Source organism: Typopeltis vanoorti, chromosome 14 (assembly GCF_054136105.1).
Source record: "Typopeltis vanoorti isolate ZY-2024b chromosome 14, IOZ_Tvanoo_1.0, whole genome shotgun sequence".
NCBI lineage: Eukaryota > Metazoa > Arthropoda > Arachnida > Uropygi > Thelyphonidae > Typopeltis > Typopeltis vanoorti.
In genome coordinates this window covers 117874242-117895905 of record NC_143562.1, presented here as the reverse complement: position 1 = coordinate 117895905, position 21664 = coordinate 117874242, and the positions used below count along the sequence as shown (strand labels likewise).

Below are 21664 nucleotides of genomic sequence, written 5' to 3'. Positions count from 1 at the left end.
TGGTTTTACTCCATTTCCCAAGTAAGCAAACAGACAAACAAGTCAAGTTTGCACCTGCAAGTGTTGCAAGTCTAACTGACCCTGCACATAGTGCAAGACTAAGGCAACTCATGGTAAAAGTAGAATAAGCTCTGATCACTAATCTTAATATTTACCCTTAATGCAAAGCACATCTCCTGGAGGAGATGTATGATGCTTTGTATTAAAGGCAAGGGGCAGCTACCCAGACCGGTTTCGACCTTTATTGAGAAGGCTCCCACTGATGAGACCTCAATAAAGGTCGAAACAGTGGCCCCCTTGCCTTTAATACAAAGCATCATACATCTCCTCCAGGAGATGTGCTTTGCATTAAGGGTAAATATTAAGATTAGTGATCAGAGCTTATTCTACTTTTACCATGAGTTGCCTTGGTCTTGCACTACGTGCAGGGTCAATTAGACTCGCAACACTTGCAGGCACAAACTTGACTTGTTTGTCTGTTTGCTTACTTGGGAAATGGAGTAAAACTAGGTTTAAAATAGCTTGGTATCTTTAACACACACACACACACACACATATATATATATAATTGGTCTTGCGCTACGTGCAGGTCAGTTAGACTCGCAACACTTACAGGCACAAACTTGACTTGTTTGTCTGTTTGCTTACTTGGGAAATGGAGTAAAACCAGGTTTAAAATAGCTTGGTATCTTTAACACACACACCAACATATATATATATATATATAATTACTTGGTATCCTTAATATATATATATATATATATATATATATAGAGAGAGAGAGAGAGAGAGAGAGAGAGAGAAAACTAGGGGTGGCCATTGGAACTTGTGTAAGAATATAAATACCAACCATTGAATTAGAAACCATTATGTAGATATGTGTAAATGTCACTTAAACAGTGTATATGCAAAATGATTGGTCACATGCATACCATATGTACCAGGTAGCTATTTAAAATGCTGCTGGTCTGTAATTATGAATAGTGTTGATCCCAATGGGAAAAACAAAGGATCTTTCAGAGTTCGATAAAGGGCTTATTGTAGGTGTTCATCTGGCTGAGCCGCAATTTTGAAAACAGACTTGATTTCTTGCTGACTTGTTTCTCAAAATGTGAGATATCCTGGGTGTTTAATCAGTGGAAAAATAACTTACATTGCTTGCCTAAGAGGAATAACTGTGGTCCCAAGATAGTCTGTCAGGAATGAGATTGCCATCATCTGAAAAGACTTGAATGGACAAATAGCACTTCATGCAAAGCATTTAATGAAGATTGTTCCCAACCCATATCTCCCCAGTTTATGCACAGAGAATTGAAAAGGATTGGTAATGGCAGCTACATGCGAAATGGAAACCACTGATTTCTGTGAGGAATTGGAAAGTTCATTTAGAGTGGTGTTGGGAACATCGTGACTGGACACTAGAAGATTGGAAAAAAAAAAGTCATGTAGTCTGATAAGTCACTGTACATTTTATTCTGTAACAATGGTAGGCAGAGATGTTGGTTGGATTGCCCATGAAGTAAAATGAATCCATCTTGCCTTGTAAACACAATTAAAGGAAGTGGTGTCATGATGTTGGGCATGTTCAGTTCGTATGGAACGGGTCCTCTGATACTGCTGGAAGGTTGAATGTCCTACAAGGAATATCTGAACATTGTTGCTCATTAAGTCCATCCTTCAATGCTGACTTTTTATCCAGCAGGTGACGGCTGTTTTACAGAAGACAATGCTACTGTCCATTGTGCAAGAATTATTCAGCAGTGGTTCAGTGAACATGACAGTGACTTCCACCACAAAGCCTGGATTTGAACTCCATTGAGAATGTATGGGACATGTTAGAAAAACAGATCAGGGAGAAAATCATCTTCTGTCAAGTCAGAGCCAGTTTAAGGAGACTGTCAGGTGAATGCCTGGTATGTTTTAGACATAAATGCAGTCCAACACCTAATGGAATCTATGCGAAACCACATATGTGCTGTAATTCAAGCTAAAGGATGTCCAACATGGTAGTAAATAAAAGTTTCTAATTTGGCAGCTGGTATGTGTATTATCATACAGGTATCACAATGGAATCAAAATAATCATCGTAGGAGATCCATTATTCACACTCCAGCCATCATTTACAGTCTTTATCAGTCATACTTAAACTTATTCACCGATGAAGAGCTCACATTTTTGCTTGAAGGGTGGTGAATGAGTTTAATCGGTTTGCTAGAGATGATTCCACCCATTCACCACCCTCCAAGCAAAAAAGCTTGTCCTAATACCCTTGCTAGCCACAATTTACATGGGTGACACCTCATTCTCTCCCTTCCTGCTATGTATTGAAAAAAGTCTTTAGTGTCAATCCTATAAAATTCCCTTGAATATCATATATTACTCAATCATGTCTCCTCTTTTTCACCTATCAGCCAGTTTATGAAGACCATGGACACTCAATCTATTTCCACAGGGAACATTCCATAGACTTGCCACAGTCTGTGTCACTGTGGCAAGTCTATGTCACAGTGACACAGAATGTGACTAGATCTGCATGCAATAGCCTTTAATTTGGCCTTATTAAAGCTTTAGAAAGGCAAACAATAACTTCCCTGTTCCTGCTTGTTAGCATGTTCTTTGACAACCATGTAATTTGATGAGCTGTTTTGGCTACCATTACAATACGCCCTCTCAACTTCAATTCCCTGTCCACAATTACCCCATATACTGGCCTCATCAGTTTTCTACAGTTTAGTGCCATCAATATAGTACACAGCTTGTAATCTCTCCTTCTCAAAGTGCATCACATTACACTTGGGCACATTAAATTGGTAGCCATTTACTTTTGCCCATACTGCTAGTTTATTTAAATCATTCTGCAGGATCCCTGCATCAGTTTCATTTAGTCTCACTCTTCCTAGTTTTTTATCATCAGCAAACAATTGAATTGTCCCATCAAATCATTTCCTATATCACTAATGTATACATTAAACAACAGAGAACCAAAAGCTGAGTCTGTGGTGCACCATGCTTCACTTTCCTTCTCCTGGAATCAACTCCTCATAAATCACCCTTTGAAATCTGTCCATCAGCTGTCCTCAAAGCAAAATCACAAGATTCATATCAATCCTCATTTGCTCCCCTTTATTCCACAGAGATCTGGTGAAACCCTGTCAAATGCCTTTGCAAGATCCAGCAATATTAATGAGTGGCCATTTCACTTATCCAACTACATTGTAATTTTATTATAAAAAGTAAATAAATTACTACGGCAAGACCTACCCTTCCCAAAACCATGTTGAACCTTATGAAGTAACATATTCCTATCCACCCTCTCCTCAGTTCTGTCTTTTACCAATTTTTCCAAAACATTAACAACTACTCCTAAGATAATAACAACATATAATTTGCTACTGCTGTCTTGGAGACAACTTTATGTTTTGGGGTTATTTACTCCTCTTTCCACTGCATCTTCCCAGTACTGATGCTTAAATTAAACACTTGGTCAGAAGAGGTCATAAATTCCTTGCACATTCATTTTATACATGGGCCGATATATCATCTGATCACAGAGTCGTAGTTGCATTTAGGTTCTGCAATATTTTAAGCGCTCCCATTTCTTCAACCTCTATTCCCTCATTAGTCAATGTTTCCACCTAGATGGTACACCCTTGCAAAATGATCACTCAGTAATTCAACTGTTTGGTTTGCTTCTGTTACTTCCCTGCCATCAGCACTTTCGAAAGTCATCCTTCCATAGTCACTTTTCTCTTTACTTAATTTTAAATATTACATTAACACTAATATTTAAAAAATGAAATAACGAACATAACAGAGATGTGAAAGTGTATTGTTATGCAGCAATGATAATATAAACAACATCTTGCTCATCTGCCTAAGATGGGTGGAGGCTACTGTAAATAATAATTTTCCATTCCAATCTATTTACAGCCAAGTAATTTAAACTTCTGTAAAAGTTCAGACCAGTAATACTCTTGATGTTTTCTATCAATTTCCTTCGAAGTCTTCCCATTTTGGAGAATTTAAGAAAACCAGTTAGTAGGCACTTGGTACATATCGAAACCCCTGGTAATTGTTTTTCTCTGATTCTTCTTATTATTGAAATATTGTAGTGTAATTCTTCTCTGATATCCAATTTGGTTTTCATTTCAGTCCATGATGTTTTATTTATTTTTATCAAACACTTGTTTTTAAAGCCTGTCATTCTTTGTCCTTTTTCTTACCCAAGTCTCTGCCCCATAAAGAACTGTGGGAAACACCTTTAAACTACATACTTTGATTTTAAGTTCATTGGAGAGACATGTATTTTTTCATATATTAGTAAGTTTGGTAATAGCAGACCATCCTACATTTATTCTGTGCTTAATGGTCTCTTCATAATTTAGCACGCTGTGGCCAATGCACTTAAGTAGTTGAATATTTTAACCTGATCCAGTTTACTTCCTTCCACTTCTAAGTCGAGCGCTTTTCCATTTCTGCCTATTACCACTGTTTTGGTTTAAATGGTCATTACAGTTTTCATGTAAGTTTTCAATCGTGTACTTGAAGTTATCTTTATATATCAGGAAACCAAAAAAGTTTGTGTGGTTTTTCATAATAAAAAATAAACAACTGCAGGAATTTTCATAAAATGTTTATTATTATTATTATTATTATTCAGGCCTCCAAGGAGTCAAAAGACTCATCGAGGGAGGTCCTTTCTAAGACATAAAGTCTGTCAAGACACATCGAGGGGAAGTCCCCCCCTGAGAAACACAAAGTTTATCATACCACTCCTTAAACCCACTGACCGTTCTCGCTCCCACCACTCCATCAGGCAATGCATTCCACGGCTCAACCACCCTCCACACAAAGAAACCACTCCTTACCCTCTTGCTCACAGTTTCCTTTCGTAACTTCCAGGGATGGCCTCTTGTCATCACTCCTTCCCGCTGATCAACCAAGCGAAAGAACTCCCCAGTGTCAACCCTGTAACCACCTCTCAACAGTTTAAAAGTCTCAATCATATCACCTCTCCTTCTTCTATCCACCAAACTCTGCAGTCCACATTCTCTAAGCCGATCCTCATAACTATCCTTGTACAGCCCTGAAACCATCTTTGTCATCCGTCTTTGTATCCTTTCCACGGTTAATTTATCCCCTTCAAATCCTGGGGACCAAATCTGAGAACAATAGTCCAAGTGTGGTCTGATCAGAGACTTATACAACGGAATGATAACCCTCTTATCTCTGCAGGTCAGTGTCCTTCTCATAATAGCAGCAATCCTCTGTGTTACCTTCACCACCTTTGCAATATGTCCCCTAAACTTCAGGTTTCTATCAATCATCAACCCCAGATCTCTTGTCTCCCCTACTTCCTCCAGTATAACTCCTCCCATAGAGTATGCAGCATCCCATCGATGTTTCCCAAACCTCAAGACCTTACATTTTGCTGCATTAAACTGACACCCCCATTCATTTGCCCATCTATCTAGCTTATTTAAATCCTCTTGCAGGGCTACCACATCTGCACTATTACTAATAATCCTTCCAAGCTTCGCATCATCCGCAAACAACTGAATATCCCCCTGCAATCCACTGGCTATGTCATTGATATAAAGGTTAAACAATATAGGTCCTAGTACTGAGCCCTGTGGGACCCCACTTGTAACCCTCTGCCTCCTGGAAACTGCTCCACCATACACAACTCTCTGATACCTATCAGACAGCCAATCCTGAATCCAGTTGACCAATCTGACATCCAGACCCATGTGCTGCAACTTAAATATCAGCTTATCATGTGGCACCCTGTCAAATGCCTTCGCCAAGTCTAAGAAAATTGCAGTATATGCCTTTCCCTCATCTAATGCTCTTGTAACTTTATTATAAAAGGCTAGCATATTGCTAAAACAAGAGCGTCCTTTCACAAATCCATGTTGATTCTCACAGATAACATTACCCTCATCTGCCCAATGCTGTACACGGTCCCTCACTACTTTCTCCAAGATCTTAACAACTACTGATGACACACAGACTGGCCTATAATTAGACACTTCCAGTCTGTTACCACCCTTATGCAATGGCACTATCTTACCTTCCTTCCATTCCCTGGGCACCTTTGCCAAAGCCAGACTTTCATTGAAAAGCCACGTTAAAGGTATTGTCAATTCCCTAGCACATTCTCTCAAAACTCGTGGCGAAATACCATCCAGTCCCACAGCTTTACTGACATCCAGAGTACTCAGTATCTGAAACACACTCTCCTCCTGTACCTCCAGACCTCGTACCAGTCCTATCCCTCTAGCATTAAAACTGACTCCTCTAGGATGAAATACTCCAATAAAGTGTTCATTGAACAATTCCACTATGTCCTCTGCATCAGTCACTCTATTCCCATTTTTATCCCACAATATCATTCTTCCACAGTCATTTCTCCTCCTACTGGCCACATAGCTAAAAAATTCCCTAGGATTTTCTTTGGATCTTAGGGCCAATCTCCTCTCATATTCCAGTTTCGCTTTCCTTACCACACGAGTCACTCTTCTGGCCTGTGTCTTATATTCCTCATGCATCTCTTCACCTGTCTCCTTATATCTCTTCCATAGCCTCTTTTTCGCATGCAATTCCTGTTTAATATTGTTTGTCATCCACTTTACTCCAAATTGCGCCCTCTTCTTCACTCGTGGTATACAACTTACCATTGCTGATAACAAATATTCTTTCACAATTTCCCACGCACTGGTGATATCCCGGCCTTCCAATTCCTCCCTCCATGAAACTTCCCGAAGTTGACGTCTAAGACTATTATAATCACCTGCCTTATAATTCCACATAAGTTCCCGTCTCTTTGATACTCCTGCATGTCTATTCATTTTCCAAGTCAAAACCATATGGTCACTCTCTCCAACTGGTGGGAGAGACGTCAACTCAGTTATTATCAACTCTTCTGATGCTATAACCAAATCCAAAATTTTTGAACCTCTTGTTCCCTCTGTTACATGTTGCCTAAGACATTTGTCCCTCAAGAATTCTAGAAATTCCATTCCCCTATTGTTACATGCATCTTCCTCTCTCCAATTTATACTACTGAAGTTAAAATCTCCCATAACAATCATTCTTCTTGCACTTGCCAAACTTAGCTGTCTAAACATCTCCTGGTCCCCATCCTCTGTGCTCCTGGGTCTGTAGCAACACCCCACTAAATATCCTGTCTTGCCTACCTCTACCTCACACCATACGCTCTCAAAATCATTTGTCTCACTACCTTCCAAATTTTCCACTCTTAGAGGACATAGGTCATCACTTATCATAAGCAGCACCCCACCACCACGCTTTCCCCTCCTATCCTGGCGAAAAATGCTATACCCAGTGACTTCTATTCCTGTTTTTATATCCAATTCTGTCAACCACGTCTCAGTGATCGCAATAATTTTTGGCCAGGCTGATGCTATCTGCGCCACCAATTCCTCTCCCTTATTCCGGATACTCCTGGCATTAGTATACAGCATATAAATGCCATTGTTTCTATACCCAGCATTATCCCTTCTAGACTCCACTGGGCTCAGTCTTACCTGACATTGTCTCCCTTCTCCCAAGTATCCATTCCCACAAGAGGCCACCCCTGCTATCATCCTCCCTGGGACACACTGACTCGTTCAGAACAGCAATCTCTCCAGATGCCTACGTCCTTCCTCATTCAAATGCAAACGGTCTCTCGCAAACAACTCCTCTCTTTCCTCAAACGCACTCCAAGCATCCACATATACCAGTCCTCTCTTGTCACACATTCTCGCTATTATGCCATTCAATATCACCGCTCTTCTGCTCAGCTCATCATTATCATACCTAGGCAACACGCACACTATTTTTCCTCTCTCTGTCTTCTTCCGTACAGTCTCAAGCAAAAATCTCATATCTCTCGCTGCCCGACTTACATTACCACTCAAGTCATTCGTTCCTACCATCACAATCATCTCATCCACCCTTTCACTTCTCTTAATTGCCATAGCCACCCTTTCTATTGTTCCTCCTGGCAAACACTCCTCACGCATCCTATCCTGAACACCACGGATCATTGAGTCACCATACATTATACCTCTTACCATTCCATCGCTCCTATTGTTTCCATTCTCTCCTCTTCTTTCATTCCCATACCTCTCTCTTCTACTGTTTCCATTCTCTCCTCTTCTAGCACTCCCATACATCTCTCTCATTCCCTCTCTCCTACTGTTTCCATTTTCTCCACTTCTAGCACTTCCATATCCCTCTCTCATTCTGTCTCTCCTACTAGTGTTTCCATCCGCTCGTCTTCTAGCATTCCCATACCTCTCTCTCATTCCATCTCTCCTACCGTTTCCATTCTCTCCTCTTCTAGCACTTCCATATCTCTCTCTCATTCCGTCTCTCCTACTGTTTTCATCCTCTCGTCTGCTAGCATTCCCATACCTCTCTCTCATTCCTTCTCTTCTACTGTTTCCAATCTCTCCTCTTCTAGCACCCCCATACCTCTCACTCATACTCCTTAAATTCTCTCTCTCTCCTACTCTGATTCGCCTTGCATTCATCTCTTCCATTCTCCTAATCTTATCTTTCATACTTCTGCTCTCATTCACTAGACATTCCACCTCCTCTTTCAACTCATCTATCTCCCGCTGCAGGTCAGTCACTCTTAATCTAAATTCACTCTCCCAAACAAAACCATCTCCTAAACTTCCACAGTCACTCACACCTTCCACACTATCAACCATTATTTTCTCATTCTCTCCTATCATACTACTCGTCTTCCTACTTTCATTCTCCGTTCCTGGAGCAACAAAGTCAGATATCGATATATCTAATGTAGTTATTTCCTCCAACTGCCTGCATTTTGCGCACATACGCTCTCCACTCTCTTTAACAAACCACATATGTAATTCCTTAGAAGCATACATGCCGCAAGTACTGCATGCCACAAAGTCTCTTATGATATTGCTAATAATCGAGTTCTTAAATGGCGGAGGACTTGGCGTTACGTCACTTGCGACTGCTGCTGAATCCACCATCATTCCTTACTGCCGAGTAGCGTAATCCTTAATAATTATTCAATTAATAAATAAGAGGGGAAAAAAGTACAAACATCAGAACATTTAAGTACTAATATAATTAAATAAAATGAAATATAACTAAATACAAAGTAACTTAGCTTCGTTTTGTCTTCCACCGTTACGCGTTCGATTCTGACGGTACCAACATATATTATATCGCGACAGCAACTAACTTCCGAAAAACAACCACTGAAGTACACTCGTATTCAGAGAAACAATTCAGCACTCAAAAACGTATAAAAACGGGAAAAAAACGGACTATTCACCGATTAAAAATCACTTTCTTCTGCACAGCTCAAATTCACCGCCACGTGCTGATCTTTCATTAAAATAAGCACCTTCACAATCTACAGCTTTTTCCTAATGGGATACAAGTTTGTAAATTCCACTTTTATAAAATGTTTTTTCTTTAGAAGTAATAAACCTAGCAATCTCTGCTTCAATCTATGTTTTATTGCAAAACTTGGCAGTTTTGCAATAAAACATAGACTGACATGCAAAATAACAAATAATCTTTGTTATTTTGCATGTGATTGTCTAGCACCAAAAAAAGGTGATAATCACTTGGAGAAATATCAGGAGAATATGGAGGATGAGCGAGTATCTCCCATCCTAAGAACAAATCATCTCATGGGTAAGTTTTGCAAGATAAGATTTGGCATGTCCTGTAAGTATAGCACTTTCTTCTGATCACTAGTCCTGGCTGTTTCTGAAGTAACACATTCTGCACACACTTGAGTTGCATTGAGCAGATCTCAGCCATAACTGTTTGGCCTACAGCAAGAAACTTGTAGTGGACAATACCTGCTCCATTCCACCACACCCAAAGCATAGTCTATTGGGAATGAAGTGTTACCATCCTTTGAAGTGTGCAGCACTGGATGGTTTGGTGACAACAATAAAAAGTTTGCTTCCTGTTAGAGTACAAGATCCGTTTTTCATCACAATTGAGCAAGTAATCTAAAAACAGCTTGTTTTTATGATGGGGAAAGAAGTGAAGAACAAATTGATAGCCTTTCAAGTTTATTGTCATCTGATAATGTATGTGGGACCTATTTGCATAGCTTCCATGGTTTTCCAGTTGATGCAAGTGTAAACAAATATTCTTTAACCACTCACGTTAAACATTTGTGAAAGTTCTTCACATGTTAATCTTGAAATAATTCTTCTTTATCAATAATTGAGGGGCTTCCTGAACGTGGTGCATCTACAGCTGATTCATCACCAGAAACAAATTTTTTAAACCATTTCTGCACAATATGTTCTGCTACCCCATCTTTTCCCAATGCCACACATATATCTTACAGGACGCTTCTGAAGCCTTAGAACTGAGTTTAAATTCGTAAAGTAAACAAGCTCGAATTACACCAGGTTCAACTGACATTTTAAAAGGATTCAAAGTCACAGGAATATGCACTAACTTGGTATGTATACACCAATTGAATGATGCATATCTCTGCCTTATGACACACATAGATAATTGTGTTCTGCAAACCATTACAAAATAAAACTCTTGAGCTCCTCACGTCTCCGACGGGAATCGAACCTAGGACAGTCTTTCCACAGGCATATGGTTGCAAAGTGCACAGCCACTAGGCTAACCAAGCAGACAATACATATTAAAATAATAAACATAAAAACTATAATAACATATTATAATTATGATATAATAGTGATTTAATATCACAGAATGGGAGATCGCCACTTCTGCCCATGGCAGAAGAAGGCGATTTTTTTGGACACATGACTAGAGGGCTGCACATGTAGTGTTTGTAGAGAGCTCCCAAAAAGATAAGTGTTAATTTGAGTAATAATTGGTAATATTGCTTGAATCTTAACGTAATATTGTTTACTTTTGGTAACTTAGTGTGTCTGTGTTATTTTTGGTATGTTTTCTGCATTATTTAAATTAGTATTTTCATCAGATACGATAGATAGTGTAGCACATGACACTGATGAGAAGAAAGACAATGGCGTCCAAATCATCGCCATCTTTGTTTAAAAATTTTAACTTAAGGGAGTTTGTTCAGTGTAACGACTGCAGGATGTATGCTTTGCCGAGAGCTGCTGGAGTTTGGTTCAATAATGATAGTGGTGGAATGTGTGCCAAAAGTGAGGATTTGAAGTGTGTCTCAGGTCGCAAGATTGATATCGTTGATGAAAGCCAGAATGTGATAGAAAATAGTGATATGATAGGAATTTGCGATGTAGTACCAGACAGCTTTAAGAGCGGTGTTGAAAGTGAGAGTGAAGGTAAAAATACAGAGCGAGAGAATGGTTAAACGGATAAAAAAAATGAAGAGTTAGTTGCAATGAGTGAGATCGCATGGTTGCGCGGAGTGATACATAGGACGAAGCAGCAGCTGGAGCAATTGCAAAATTGTTTACCGAGTGCATCAGCTAATGAAAAGCAAATGTATGATAAGAAAAATAAAGGTATGATCAGGAGTGCAAGAAAAATGAAGGAGCGAGTGTTGTACGATGATTCATTAGTAAGTCGTGTAATGGATGAGATTTTGCTAAAATCGTACTTACCGGGTGAGAAAATTAAGGATGTAATGGAGTCTATTAGAATGCAAAAGCAGAGGGTGAAAGAAATGATGGTAGTTGCAGGAATGAATGATTTAAAACGAGAAAAAATATTGCTATGAGAGAGGACTTGAAGGAATTACTAAAGGTAGCAAAAGAAAAGAGTGAGAGAGTTAAGATGGTAAGTCTGTTGCCATGGTATGACAAGGAGAAGGAGGGTCATAATTGCAAATGACTTTATGTGCAGGTTGTGCAGGAGGAGTGGTGTGGAGTGAGTTTGATGGGCAAAAGGATGAAGTGAAAGTGGATGCGCAGAATCAGGGAAACTAGAATTATTAAGGGGGGGGTGGATATGCAGACTTCAGGGAGGCAGTTGAGTGTAAGAATGTGTATAATATGCCTGTGCTAGTACGAAGGACAACAAATCAGAACGGAATAGTTAGTATAAGGCATCAAGATGGCGTGGGACTAATGGGCTTCTGCATTTCATGTATACTAATGCCAAGAGTATTAGGAACAAGAAGGAAGAATTTTTGGCCTTGGTTGGCTCTTCCTGGGCACAAGTTATTAGCATTAGTGAAACATGGCTGACAGAAGATGATATAGCTAGTGGGATAGAATGTGAGGGATATAGTGTGTTCAGGAGGGACAGAGAGAATAAAATGGGGGTAGGAGTGTTATTGACGATAGCTGATGAACTGCAGCCAACGAGAATAGAAGTTGAACTGCAGGATAGAGAAAATAGCACATTTGAGGCTATTTGGTATGAGATTGAGACTAGCAGAACAAAATATTCAGTTGGGTGCTGACCAGGTGATGAAATAGATGGTGTAATAGTATGCATAAGCAAATAGAAGCAATGAGTGGAAGGAGGGTAATTATTATGGGAGATTTCAACTATGGTAACATTGATTGGAAGGAATTGGATTTTATGCAGTTATTAAGGGCTATCTGCAACAGCATGTAATGGAAAATACTAGGGGTCAGAGAGTGCTTGACGTAGTAATTGCATCCGAGAATTTGGCTCTAATGAATATGACCACGATGCCACCAATTGGTGAGAGTGATCATAAGGTCTTGACCTGGGAGGTGGCTAAATGTGTGGAATTTTCAATTAAGACGGTACATGTGGAATTACTGGGCTGGTAAGTATGACAAGCTTAGGAGATTGCTTGGTTCAGTGCCATGGCATGTAAAACTGCAAGGGATGGATGTTGATAGTGCATGGGAAGTGGTTAAGGAGCGTTTGCAGGAGGTAATGGCTGACTGTATACCTAGAGTCCGAATAGTAAATCAAGTAGGGATTAAATGGATGAATAACACCATTAAGCTTGAGCAGCAAAAAAAGAAACAACTGTGGAGGGAATTTAAGGAGAAAGGTGACCTGCAGGCACACGAACGGTATAAAGCGCAGGCCAGAAGGGTAACAAGTGGTAAGAAAAACAAAAGTAGATTATGAAAGGAAATTAGCCATGTAAGCTTAAAGAGAATCCCAAACAGTTTTTTTGATATGTTGCAAGTAAAAGAAAAAATGTATACGGCAGAATGATTTTAAGGAATACCGATGGTAGGGAGGTAACTGAATCAGTTGATATAATGGAATTACTGAGCAAGCACTTTGCAAGAGTATATCATCCAGGTCGTGATATTGCAGGAATGAAGGAATCAACAGCTTATACAGGAATTGTGGTGAATGAAGTGGAGGTGAATAGTCTATTACAAGACCTTAATGTGAATACACCTGTGGGATTGGATGGTATACCAGCTCGTGTGATACGTGAAGCGACAAAAGAATTGTCAGTGCCCTTGACCATTTTGTTTAATTTGAGTCTCAGGTCTGGGTTAGTCCTGAGGGGGGGGGGAATAACAGTTCCACTGCATAAAGGAGGTTCTAAGACTGCTGTTGCAAATTACCAACCGATCAGCATATCAGGTGTCATTGTCAAGGTTTTGGAGAAAGTAGTCAAGAGAAAAATACAGGAATGGATAGATGAAAATGGGATAATGTATGGGGAACAGCATGGTTGTGTGAAGGGTAGATCAACTTGGTCACGTTTTATAACACAGTGACGGCTGAACTGGATAAAGGTAATAGGTTTACAGTGATTCTACTGGATATTGCTAAGGCCTTTGACAGGATACCACATGGAATTCTAATAAGTAAACTGCAGCTTATTGGGATGGATATAGGGTTGGCGAGATGGATAGGAGGGTGGTTGATGGAGAGATATCAGAGAGTAGTTTACCCAGGAGTAGAGTCCAAAAGACGGCCTGTGACTAGTGGTGTGTGCTGCAGGGTTCTGTTCTTGGACCGCTACTATTTAATTTGTTCATTAACGATATAGGAAAGGATCTGACAGGAAATGTTCATTTGTTTGCTGATGATGCAAAGTTGGGTAGAGCAATAGTGAATGAACATGATGCCAAAATTTTGCAGGATGATTTGGATAGTTTGGAGGACTGAGCAAAGGAGAATGGATGTCAATTTAATATGGCAAAATGTAAGGTTATGCATTTTGGGGTGAAAAGATTAGCAGCAGTATACCACATTGGTGAAACTGTACTCCAGGAGATTGATGAGGCCAGGGATTTGGGAGTGTTGGTGGATAGGGAGTTGAAGTTTAGTCGACACATTGCAAAAGTGGCTAAATCAGCTCATCAAATCACTTGGTTACTGAAGAATACTTTGACGAGCAGAGACAAGCAAGTTATTGTTCCTCTGTATCGGGCCTTGATAAGACCCCATCTTGACTACTGTGCCCAGATTTGGGCGGAAGGGTTTATTCAGGGAAGCACACAGCCACTTGGCTAACCAAGCAGACAATACACATTAAAATAGTAAAAAGAAAAAATATTATAATTATAAATTAAAGATGAAAAGAAATTATATTCTTGGTTTAATCTTTTATATGTGAAGTTTACATGTGAAGTCACTTCATGACTGGGTTACTTGTATACAGAGGCTGATGACTTCACATCAATTGCCTTGGTATTCCATAATGCAATGCATTATGGAAAGGGCAACTACCCAGACTAGTTTCAACCTTTATTGAGGTCTCATCAGTGGGAGTCAGACAAAGAAGTGATACCAAGGTGAAGTAACGCAGAAACCATATTTCCATATAAAGGGATTAACTTATTATTAAAATGCTCTGGATTAGAGACAGATGTTGAAAATTTTTTCACATGGTTATACTATAAATTCAAGAGGCCAAGAAATTATATTCTTGGTTTAATCCTTTATCCAAGTGTAAGCAAACAAAGTTTGCACGTGAATTCACTTTACGACTGGGCTACTTGTATATGGAGTCTGATGACTTCACATCAATTGCCTTAATATTAAATGTACTGATGTGTAATGCAATAATGCAATACACATCAGTGCATTGCGTTATTGCAACTGCCACTTCTTCTTCTTCTTTCGCTATACATTATTCCGTGTTAAATGGGACCGGCATTCCCATCTTTAATCTTCTTCTTCTTCCAGATTCTCCGGTCCAGGGCATCTTCCCAACTCCATCCTTTCTTCCTAAGATCCTCACCTTATCTCTCCATCTGAGTTTGGGCCTGCCCTTTTCCTCCTTCCCTCCACATGCTCCACTCGTTTACCAACATACTCCTCACTCCTTCTGTCTACATGACCGAACCACCTCAGCCTGCTTTCTTGTACCTTCTTACCGATCGGTCCCAACTTGATCGTCCCTCTGATGTAGTCATTCCTTATCCTGTCCTTCTTTGTCACACCACTCATCCATCTCAACATCTGCATCTCCACCACCTCAATCTTCCTCTCCTGTGCCTTTGTTATAGGCCACATCTCCGCACCATGGAGCATCGCCGGCCTCAACCACCATCTTATACAGCTTTCCTTTCACCTTACAACTCACTCTCTTGTTGCACAGGACCCCGCTCATCTTCCTCCAGTTCATCCAGCCACATGTTATTCGGTGCTGTATTTCCTCATCAAGGTCACCATTCCTCTCGACGACCGACCCAAGGTACTTGAATTTATTCCCTGAAGTTAACCTTTCACTCTGGAGTCGTATGATCATATCCTCGTCACTCCCTGTTGACATATATTTGGTCTTTACCTGTTTAATTTTCATGCCTCTCTCCTCCAATACTTTTCTCCACTCTTCCAGGGTCTTTTCAAGCTCCTCTCGGGATGATTTGCAGAGAACAATATCATTGGCAAACATCATGCTACCTGGCACCTCCTTCTTGACGTCCTCCACTAGTACATCCATGACCAGATCAAAGAGGTAGGGCTCAGAGTTGATCCCTGATGGAGCCCTATGACAATGGGGAACCCCTCTGTCATGCCGACACTAGACCTGACCTGAGTTTTCACTCCCTCATACATCTCCTTCACCAACCTCACGTACTTTTCCGTGATAATTATTAATATTCTGTAAAGTGTTTAAAGTAAAAATAGTATGATGAATTTGATAAAATCTGAGAATGTCTAGGCTGATAGATTCTGAATATGACTAAAATAGTGACTGCACTCATTGAGGAAATGACCACAGTCTAGTACCACAAAACTGTCACTTTTGATGTAATGAGTAATTGTAATTTAACTAGTAATGAGTGATGACATAGGCATGTCATCACTCATTACTAGGATAGAACATGTCAGGTGACTGTGACCCATGTGGTGCTGAGCAAGAACAATTTCCTCTTTATGGTCCCTGCATAGACTAGACTGCCACTATTTGATTTAAGATATGATTTGATAAAACTTGTTATTGGTCTTTTTCTTCTATGATGCACTTGGCTAAAGGTTTCTGTCTTATGAATGTATGTAAGTAGTGTAAAGAATAGGAAGATGATGGAAGCATGAGAAATGAGATAAACTAGCTACAATATTTGCAGCCTTGTTTCATTTAATCCCAACAGGGCTTGGAATCAGAACAGAAGTGCATAACTGAGAGAGGACATTGTGATACTAGAGAGGCCTGGATATTTCTGCAGCTCTAGAGTTCTAATTGCCTATATGCTTCCAGTCAGGCATGGTGATCAGTTGTTGAATTATGGATGAGCTATGGATTCTTCCATGGCTTAGAGAAGGATCCATATGCTGATGTCAATTAGCTAGGGAAGGAAAGGCATTAATAATCATGAATTCTATTGAACAGGTATGGTAGTTGATTCTTAGCAGTTGGTGACAGATGTTTGAACATCTCATCATTAATGTGACTGGTCCAACAGCAGTTTGGTGGCATTTAAGCAAAAGAGTTTTCATTTCTTCCTTCATGAATGACTTGTGTACAGCTATACAGATCAAAGAGAACAAAAGTATCTTTCTGCTTAACATTTTTGGCAAGGAATTTGTGTGTGGGGAAGGGGGAGATAAGAGGACAGTGCTAATTTTTAGCAAATATCATCTCAAGAATGTCGGCAATTATGCATCCATTACATTCAAGGATAGAAGGTGGGTGGTATATCTACTCTTCATTTTAAGGATGGTATCTCACACTTCTTTGCTGTTGGTTGCTCTTATTATGGAAGATGTGTATTGGATTCAAGATTCTTTTTGGCTTTGATGATGGATATGTCTTGCTTGGGTGCAAGACATATCCATCATCATATCATAACATATCTAAAGTTTCTAAGTCAATTATAGCCTCCTGCCTTATAATTTCTCATAAATAGACATAACTTAACATATACTGGTTAGAAAAAAGAGGAAACCGACTAGATGTTTTAGGAATTGCAGTTGTGGCAGCTTGTGTAACACACTCTATCATATTGATTCACTGCAGTACTGATAGGAAAGGAACTGACTCTTGCAGAATCAAATTCTGCTAGGAAAGAGAAGGTGACTCAGTCCATTTGCTTGCTTTACCATCGTGATATCTGCAATGTAGTACATGGTTGCCCATGCAGAAAAGTAAATATCACAGGGTAATGATCATTCCCCAATAATCTGTCACCAGGGTCTATCCTGGATGCAATACTACGCAACAAGCCTTGAACTCTCTGTCACTGGCTGTGGGGAAGAATTACTGCAACACCATTCACCTTTGCAGGAAAGCCCACTAGACAAATGATCCTGGCTGGCCATCCAGGACTGCCTGTTTTGCCAAAGCAGATATTTATGAGGCTATCAAGATCTCCTTTCCTGTGTGTCTGTGTGTCCTGTATGGCAAATACAGTGAAAAGGTGTTAGATCCCATTGATGGTGGTCTGGAAGATAGGATAGTAAAAAAGACTCAGGAGAAGTAGAGTTAAGACTATGGAAGAAATGCATAGAAAAAGAGGAAGAATGAAAAGGGAAAGTACCATTACTGGGAGGTTCAGCCCTCCACAAATCAGTGCCACATGGAGATGATCAGGGAGCAAGTTTTGAATCCTTTCTACTAACCTAACCTAATATCTAAATCCATAAATTTTATACTGTCATGTGGCACCCTGTCAAATGCCTTTGCAAAATCAAGAAAAATGACATGACAGTGTATGTCTTTCTCTTATCCACTACTCTTGTTACTCTATTATATATATATATATATATATTAAAACAGGAGTGTCATTTAAAAAATGCATGCTAACTTTCATAAACAATATTTCACTCCTCTGCCCAATTCTCTATACGAACTCTTACCTTTTTCCAAATTTTAACAACTACAGGAGAAATAAAAATTGGTCTGTAGTTTGATACCTCCATTCTACCACTACCTTATGCAATGGTGCTGCCTTACACAATTTACAGTCCTCAGGAAGTGGTGTCACATTGCAAAGCTTTCAGTTAACTTTGCATTATGAATATCCCTCCCCCAAATTAACATATTCGATGCGATGATGAAGTACCGCATGATATCAACATCACACGTGGCTACTATAAATGGCACACCTATGCTCTGTATGTAATCAGTAAATGTTTGTCAGTAATGGGAAACCGTGATGACATAAGCCAATTTGACTCAGGGCAGATAGTTGGAGCCTAGAGGCAGGTGCCAGTATTTTGGAAATAGTCACACTTGTTGGTTGCTTCCAGGTTAACCATCAAAAGACATCCAACAGAAGGGCTCACATTGGTCAGCCATGCATGGTTGAACCTAGAGGTGAGCATTGGGTGTCACAACTTGTATCTCAGCAACAATGTGCAACAGTCACACAGCTCACCCACCAATACAACAGTGAAGCAGTTTGACTTATTTCTATATGCTATGCACTGTACCTTGCTTTGCCTGAGGTTCCACAGCCAAAGACCAACAAGGGTACCAAAGATGACAGACAGGCATCGCAGACAACACCTCACATGACCAAGAAATGTCAGCAATAGACCTTCGACAAATGGATGAAAGGCCACCTGGAGTGATGAGTTCTGTTTCCAGCTACACCATGCTGATGGCCGGGTTCACATTTGGCATAAACAGCATAAAGCCCTATCCCCTGGTTGCATAGCTGGGGTTTAACAGGCCAGTGGAGGTGGTATTATGGCCTGGGGAGTTTTTCCTGGCATGCCCTAGATCCGTTGGTTATCATCCCATAAACACTGAATGATAAATGCTACAGAGACCTGTTAGCCAACCACCTCCATCCATATCTGCAGGAGGTCTAACCAAACCATAGTGCCATCTTTCAACAGGACATCGAGTCTTGTCATTGGGCACATACAACTACCGAGTGGTAGGAGGAACCTGACAATGAATTTGCCACATTGCCTTGGCCTCCAAACTCCTCTTGATTGTAACCAAATTCAACATGTGTGGGATGGGGCAGAATGGGTTGTGAGAACTGCTGATCCTCCACCTCCAAGGAACAAACGTTAACTGATGGAGTTGCTGCATTGGACATGGGTCAAGTTATGCATGGAGGATGTTCAACGCTTTGTGGAATCTGTTCCTAGGCATCTACGAGGTGGACCAATGTGTTATTAGGTGGGTGTTCCTAATTCAAAACTAATTCAGTGTAATTTCATACTGTTGGAAAGGGAAATATGACAGTTTGTGAATGTATCTACCTGTGTGTTAACTGAAAATGCCAAGTATCCATGAGACTAGTGTGAAATTATGGTATCTGGAAAGAGAAGACTGTTCTTGTTTTCTAGGTATGGATCCTGGGATGTTGGTTATTTATATATTAATGAAGACCATATATCAGTTATTCTAATTATGATATATTCTATGTTGTCATATCCGTAAATAATACCAATATGAGTAATCATCCTATTCTATGATTAACCACCTACCCGTACATGGGTATGGACTAGAAAATCATGATTATGTGATTTTCATGTGACACCTGCTCATCATCAAATTGGAAATGGGAGTTTTGTATAGATTAAAACATATTTTCTGTAAATGCTGGTCTGGTGGAGTGAGTGAGTTGTTTCTGTACTCTCTAACCCACAGGCCATGAGTCCCATTGTGACATAGAAATGTATGATTGTCTTTAGATGGATGAATTTCACTACCAGTGTGAGATTACCATCACCCTTAAGATAGAACTTTTTCAAGATGCTTAGCAGAGAGCCTCGGACAGTGCAAAAAAAAAAAGTTTCAGTTTTATGTTAAGTCTTTGGTGCAGGAATTTTCAGATCAGCCTTTATCCATAAATGAAACTAAACATGCTAACCTTTTATGGATGGTAATAACATTTAAAATAAAAGTCTAAAAGCATCTTCAGATAATTTGTAGCACTCATTTTCTATAAAACAAAACAAAAAAAAAGTGAATATATCATACTTGCATTTGATATTAAGATAATGACAAAGAAACGCAAACAAACTTGAAAGATTAAAAATGGAAGCAACATTACATCAAAATGTATATTAAAGCAGAAGCAACATTACCTTGTTTGCATCTCCATAACTGCTAGTACTATTCATATCCAAAATAGGTGCAACGCTTCCGAACATCTGTAGAATTAAAACGTTCTTAAAGCTGTTTATTATTATACTGTTGATGTTGTTGTTATTATTATTATTATTATTATTATTATTATTATTGTTACAGAGTGATTAGAATCATAACAACAGTAAAATGTATATTGTATTCCAAAATACATTTTATTATATTTCAATTCTCAATTAGATGTTACATAATTTCACACGCTATTATAACAAATATATAGAGCAATATCCAGAAGCAGTGCAAAAAAAGTTGCTGGCAAGGGTTAGAGGGTTGGATGACTGAAAGAACAAGGATGGAGAAAAACAGAAATGTGAAAGTGATCATAACAGTGATAAGAGAAAGTGTGTTTGGATGATGGTTTGAATTTCATTCATAAGGACAATTAAGTGCAAATTGTGCCATGAAAAGGTTATAGCAAAAATAAGCAAAAAAAAAAAAAAGAAGTAAATAAAATCATATGTGCAGGGAAATAAAGAAAATTAAATTTAACAAGGCAATAAATAAACAAATATAAAAACACAAAAATATACACTGGATACATTAATGTATACACTTATTAGGAACACCTCCCCATGTAGGAAAATAGACCATTACTGAAGATGTTAAGCAAAATGGATGAAAATTGTGACTTAACTGCCTTTGAGCATGGTATGATTGTTGGCACCAGCATGGGCTTTTAAAGCAAAACAGTCTTTAGGATACTAGAAGTAGTTTAATAACCAGACAACTTCAAACTAATGGCAGTCCTGTGGACAGAAATAGCTCAATGATGCATGAGGTCAGAGAAAGAGAAGAATAGCAAGAATTATGAACCATGACAGGAGGGCCACAATCAGTCAAATCATAGTTCAGTACAACAGTGGTATTTGAACATCATTTTGGGGTGCAGGTTTCACTGTACACTGCAACAGATGGGGTACAGGAGCAGCAATCAACAATGCTGTCAGCTAAGAATAGGAAGATGCAGCTTCAGTGGGCATGTGATCACTAACACTGGACAGCTGATGATGGGAAAAATGTCACCTAGTTTGACAAGTCCCAATTTGTACTGTATCATGCTGATGACAGAACCAGAATATGGTAGTAACAACATGAGGCCGTGGACCCTCCTGACAAGTAGACATTACACCCCTACCACCTGCTCAGGCTGGTGGTAGGGGTATAATGGTGTTGGGAATGTTTTCTGGGCACACTGGTATTAGACCCACCTAATAC

General features: G+C 39.5%; 1 protein-coding gene across 4 annotated transcripts in view; it reads right to left on the bottom strand.

Annotated features, from left to right (window-relative positions):
* Positions 1–21664, bottom strand: part of unc80 (unc80, NALCN channel complex subunit) — a 1852146-nt gene that overhangs the window by 446674 nt on the left and 1383808 nt on the right. For all 4 annotated transcript variants that reach the window (XM_090404461.1, XM_090404464.1, XM_090404465.1 and 1 more), the window contains one exon: positions 20389–20454. In XM_090404461.1, the coding sequence (XP_090260587.1) occupies positions 20389–20454 (66 nt within the window). The remainder of the gene's footprint in view (positions 1–20388; positions 20455–21664) is intronic.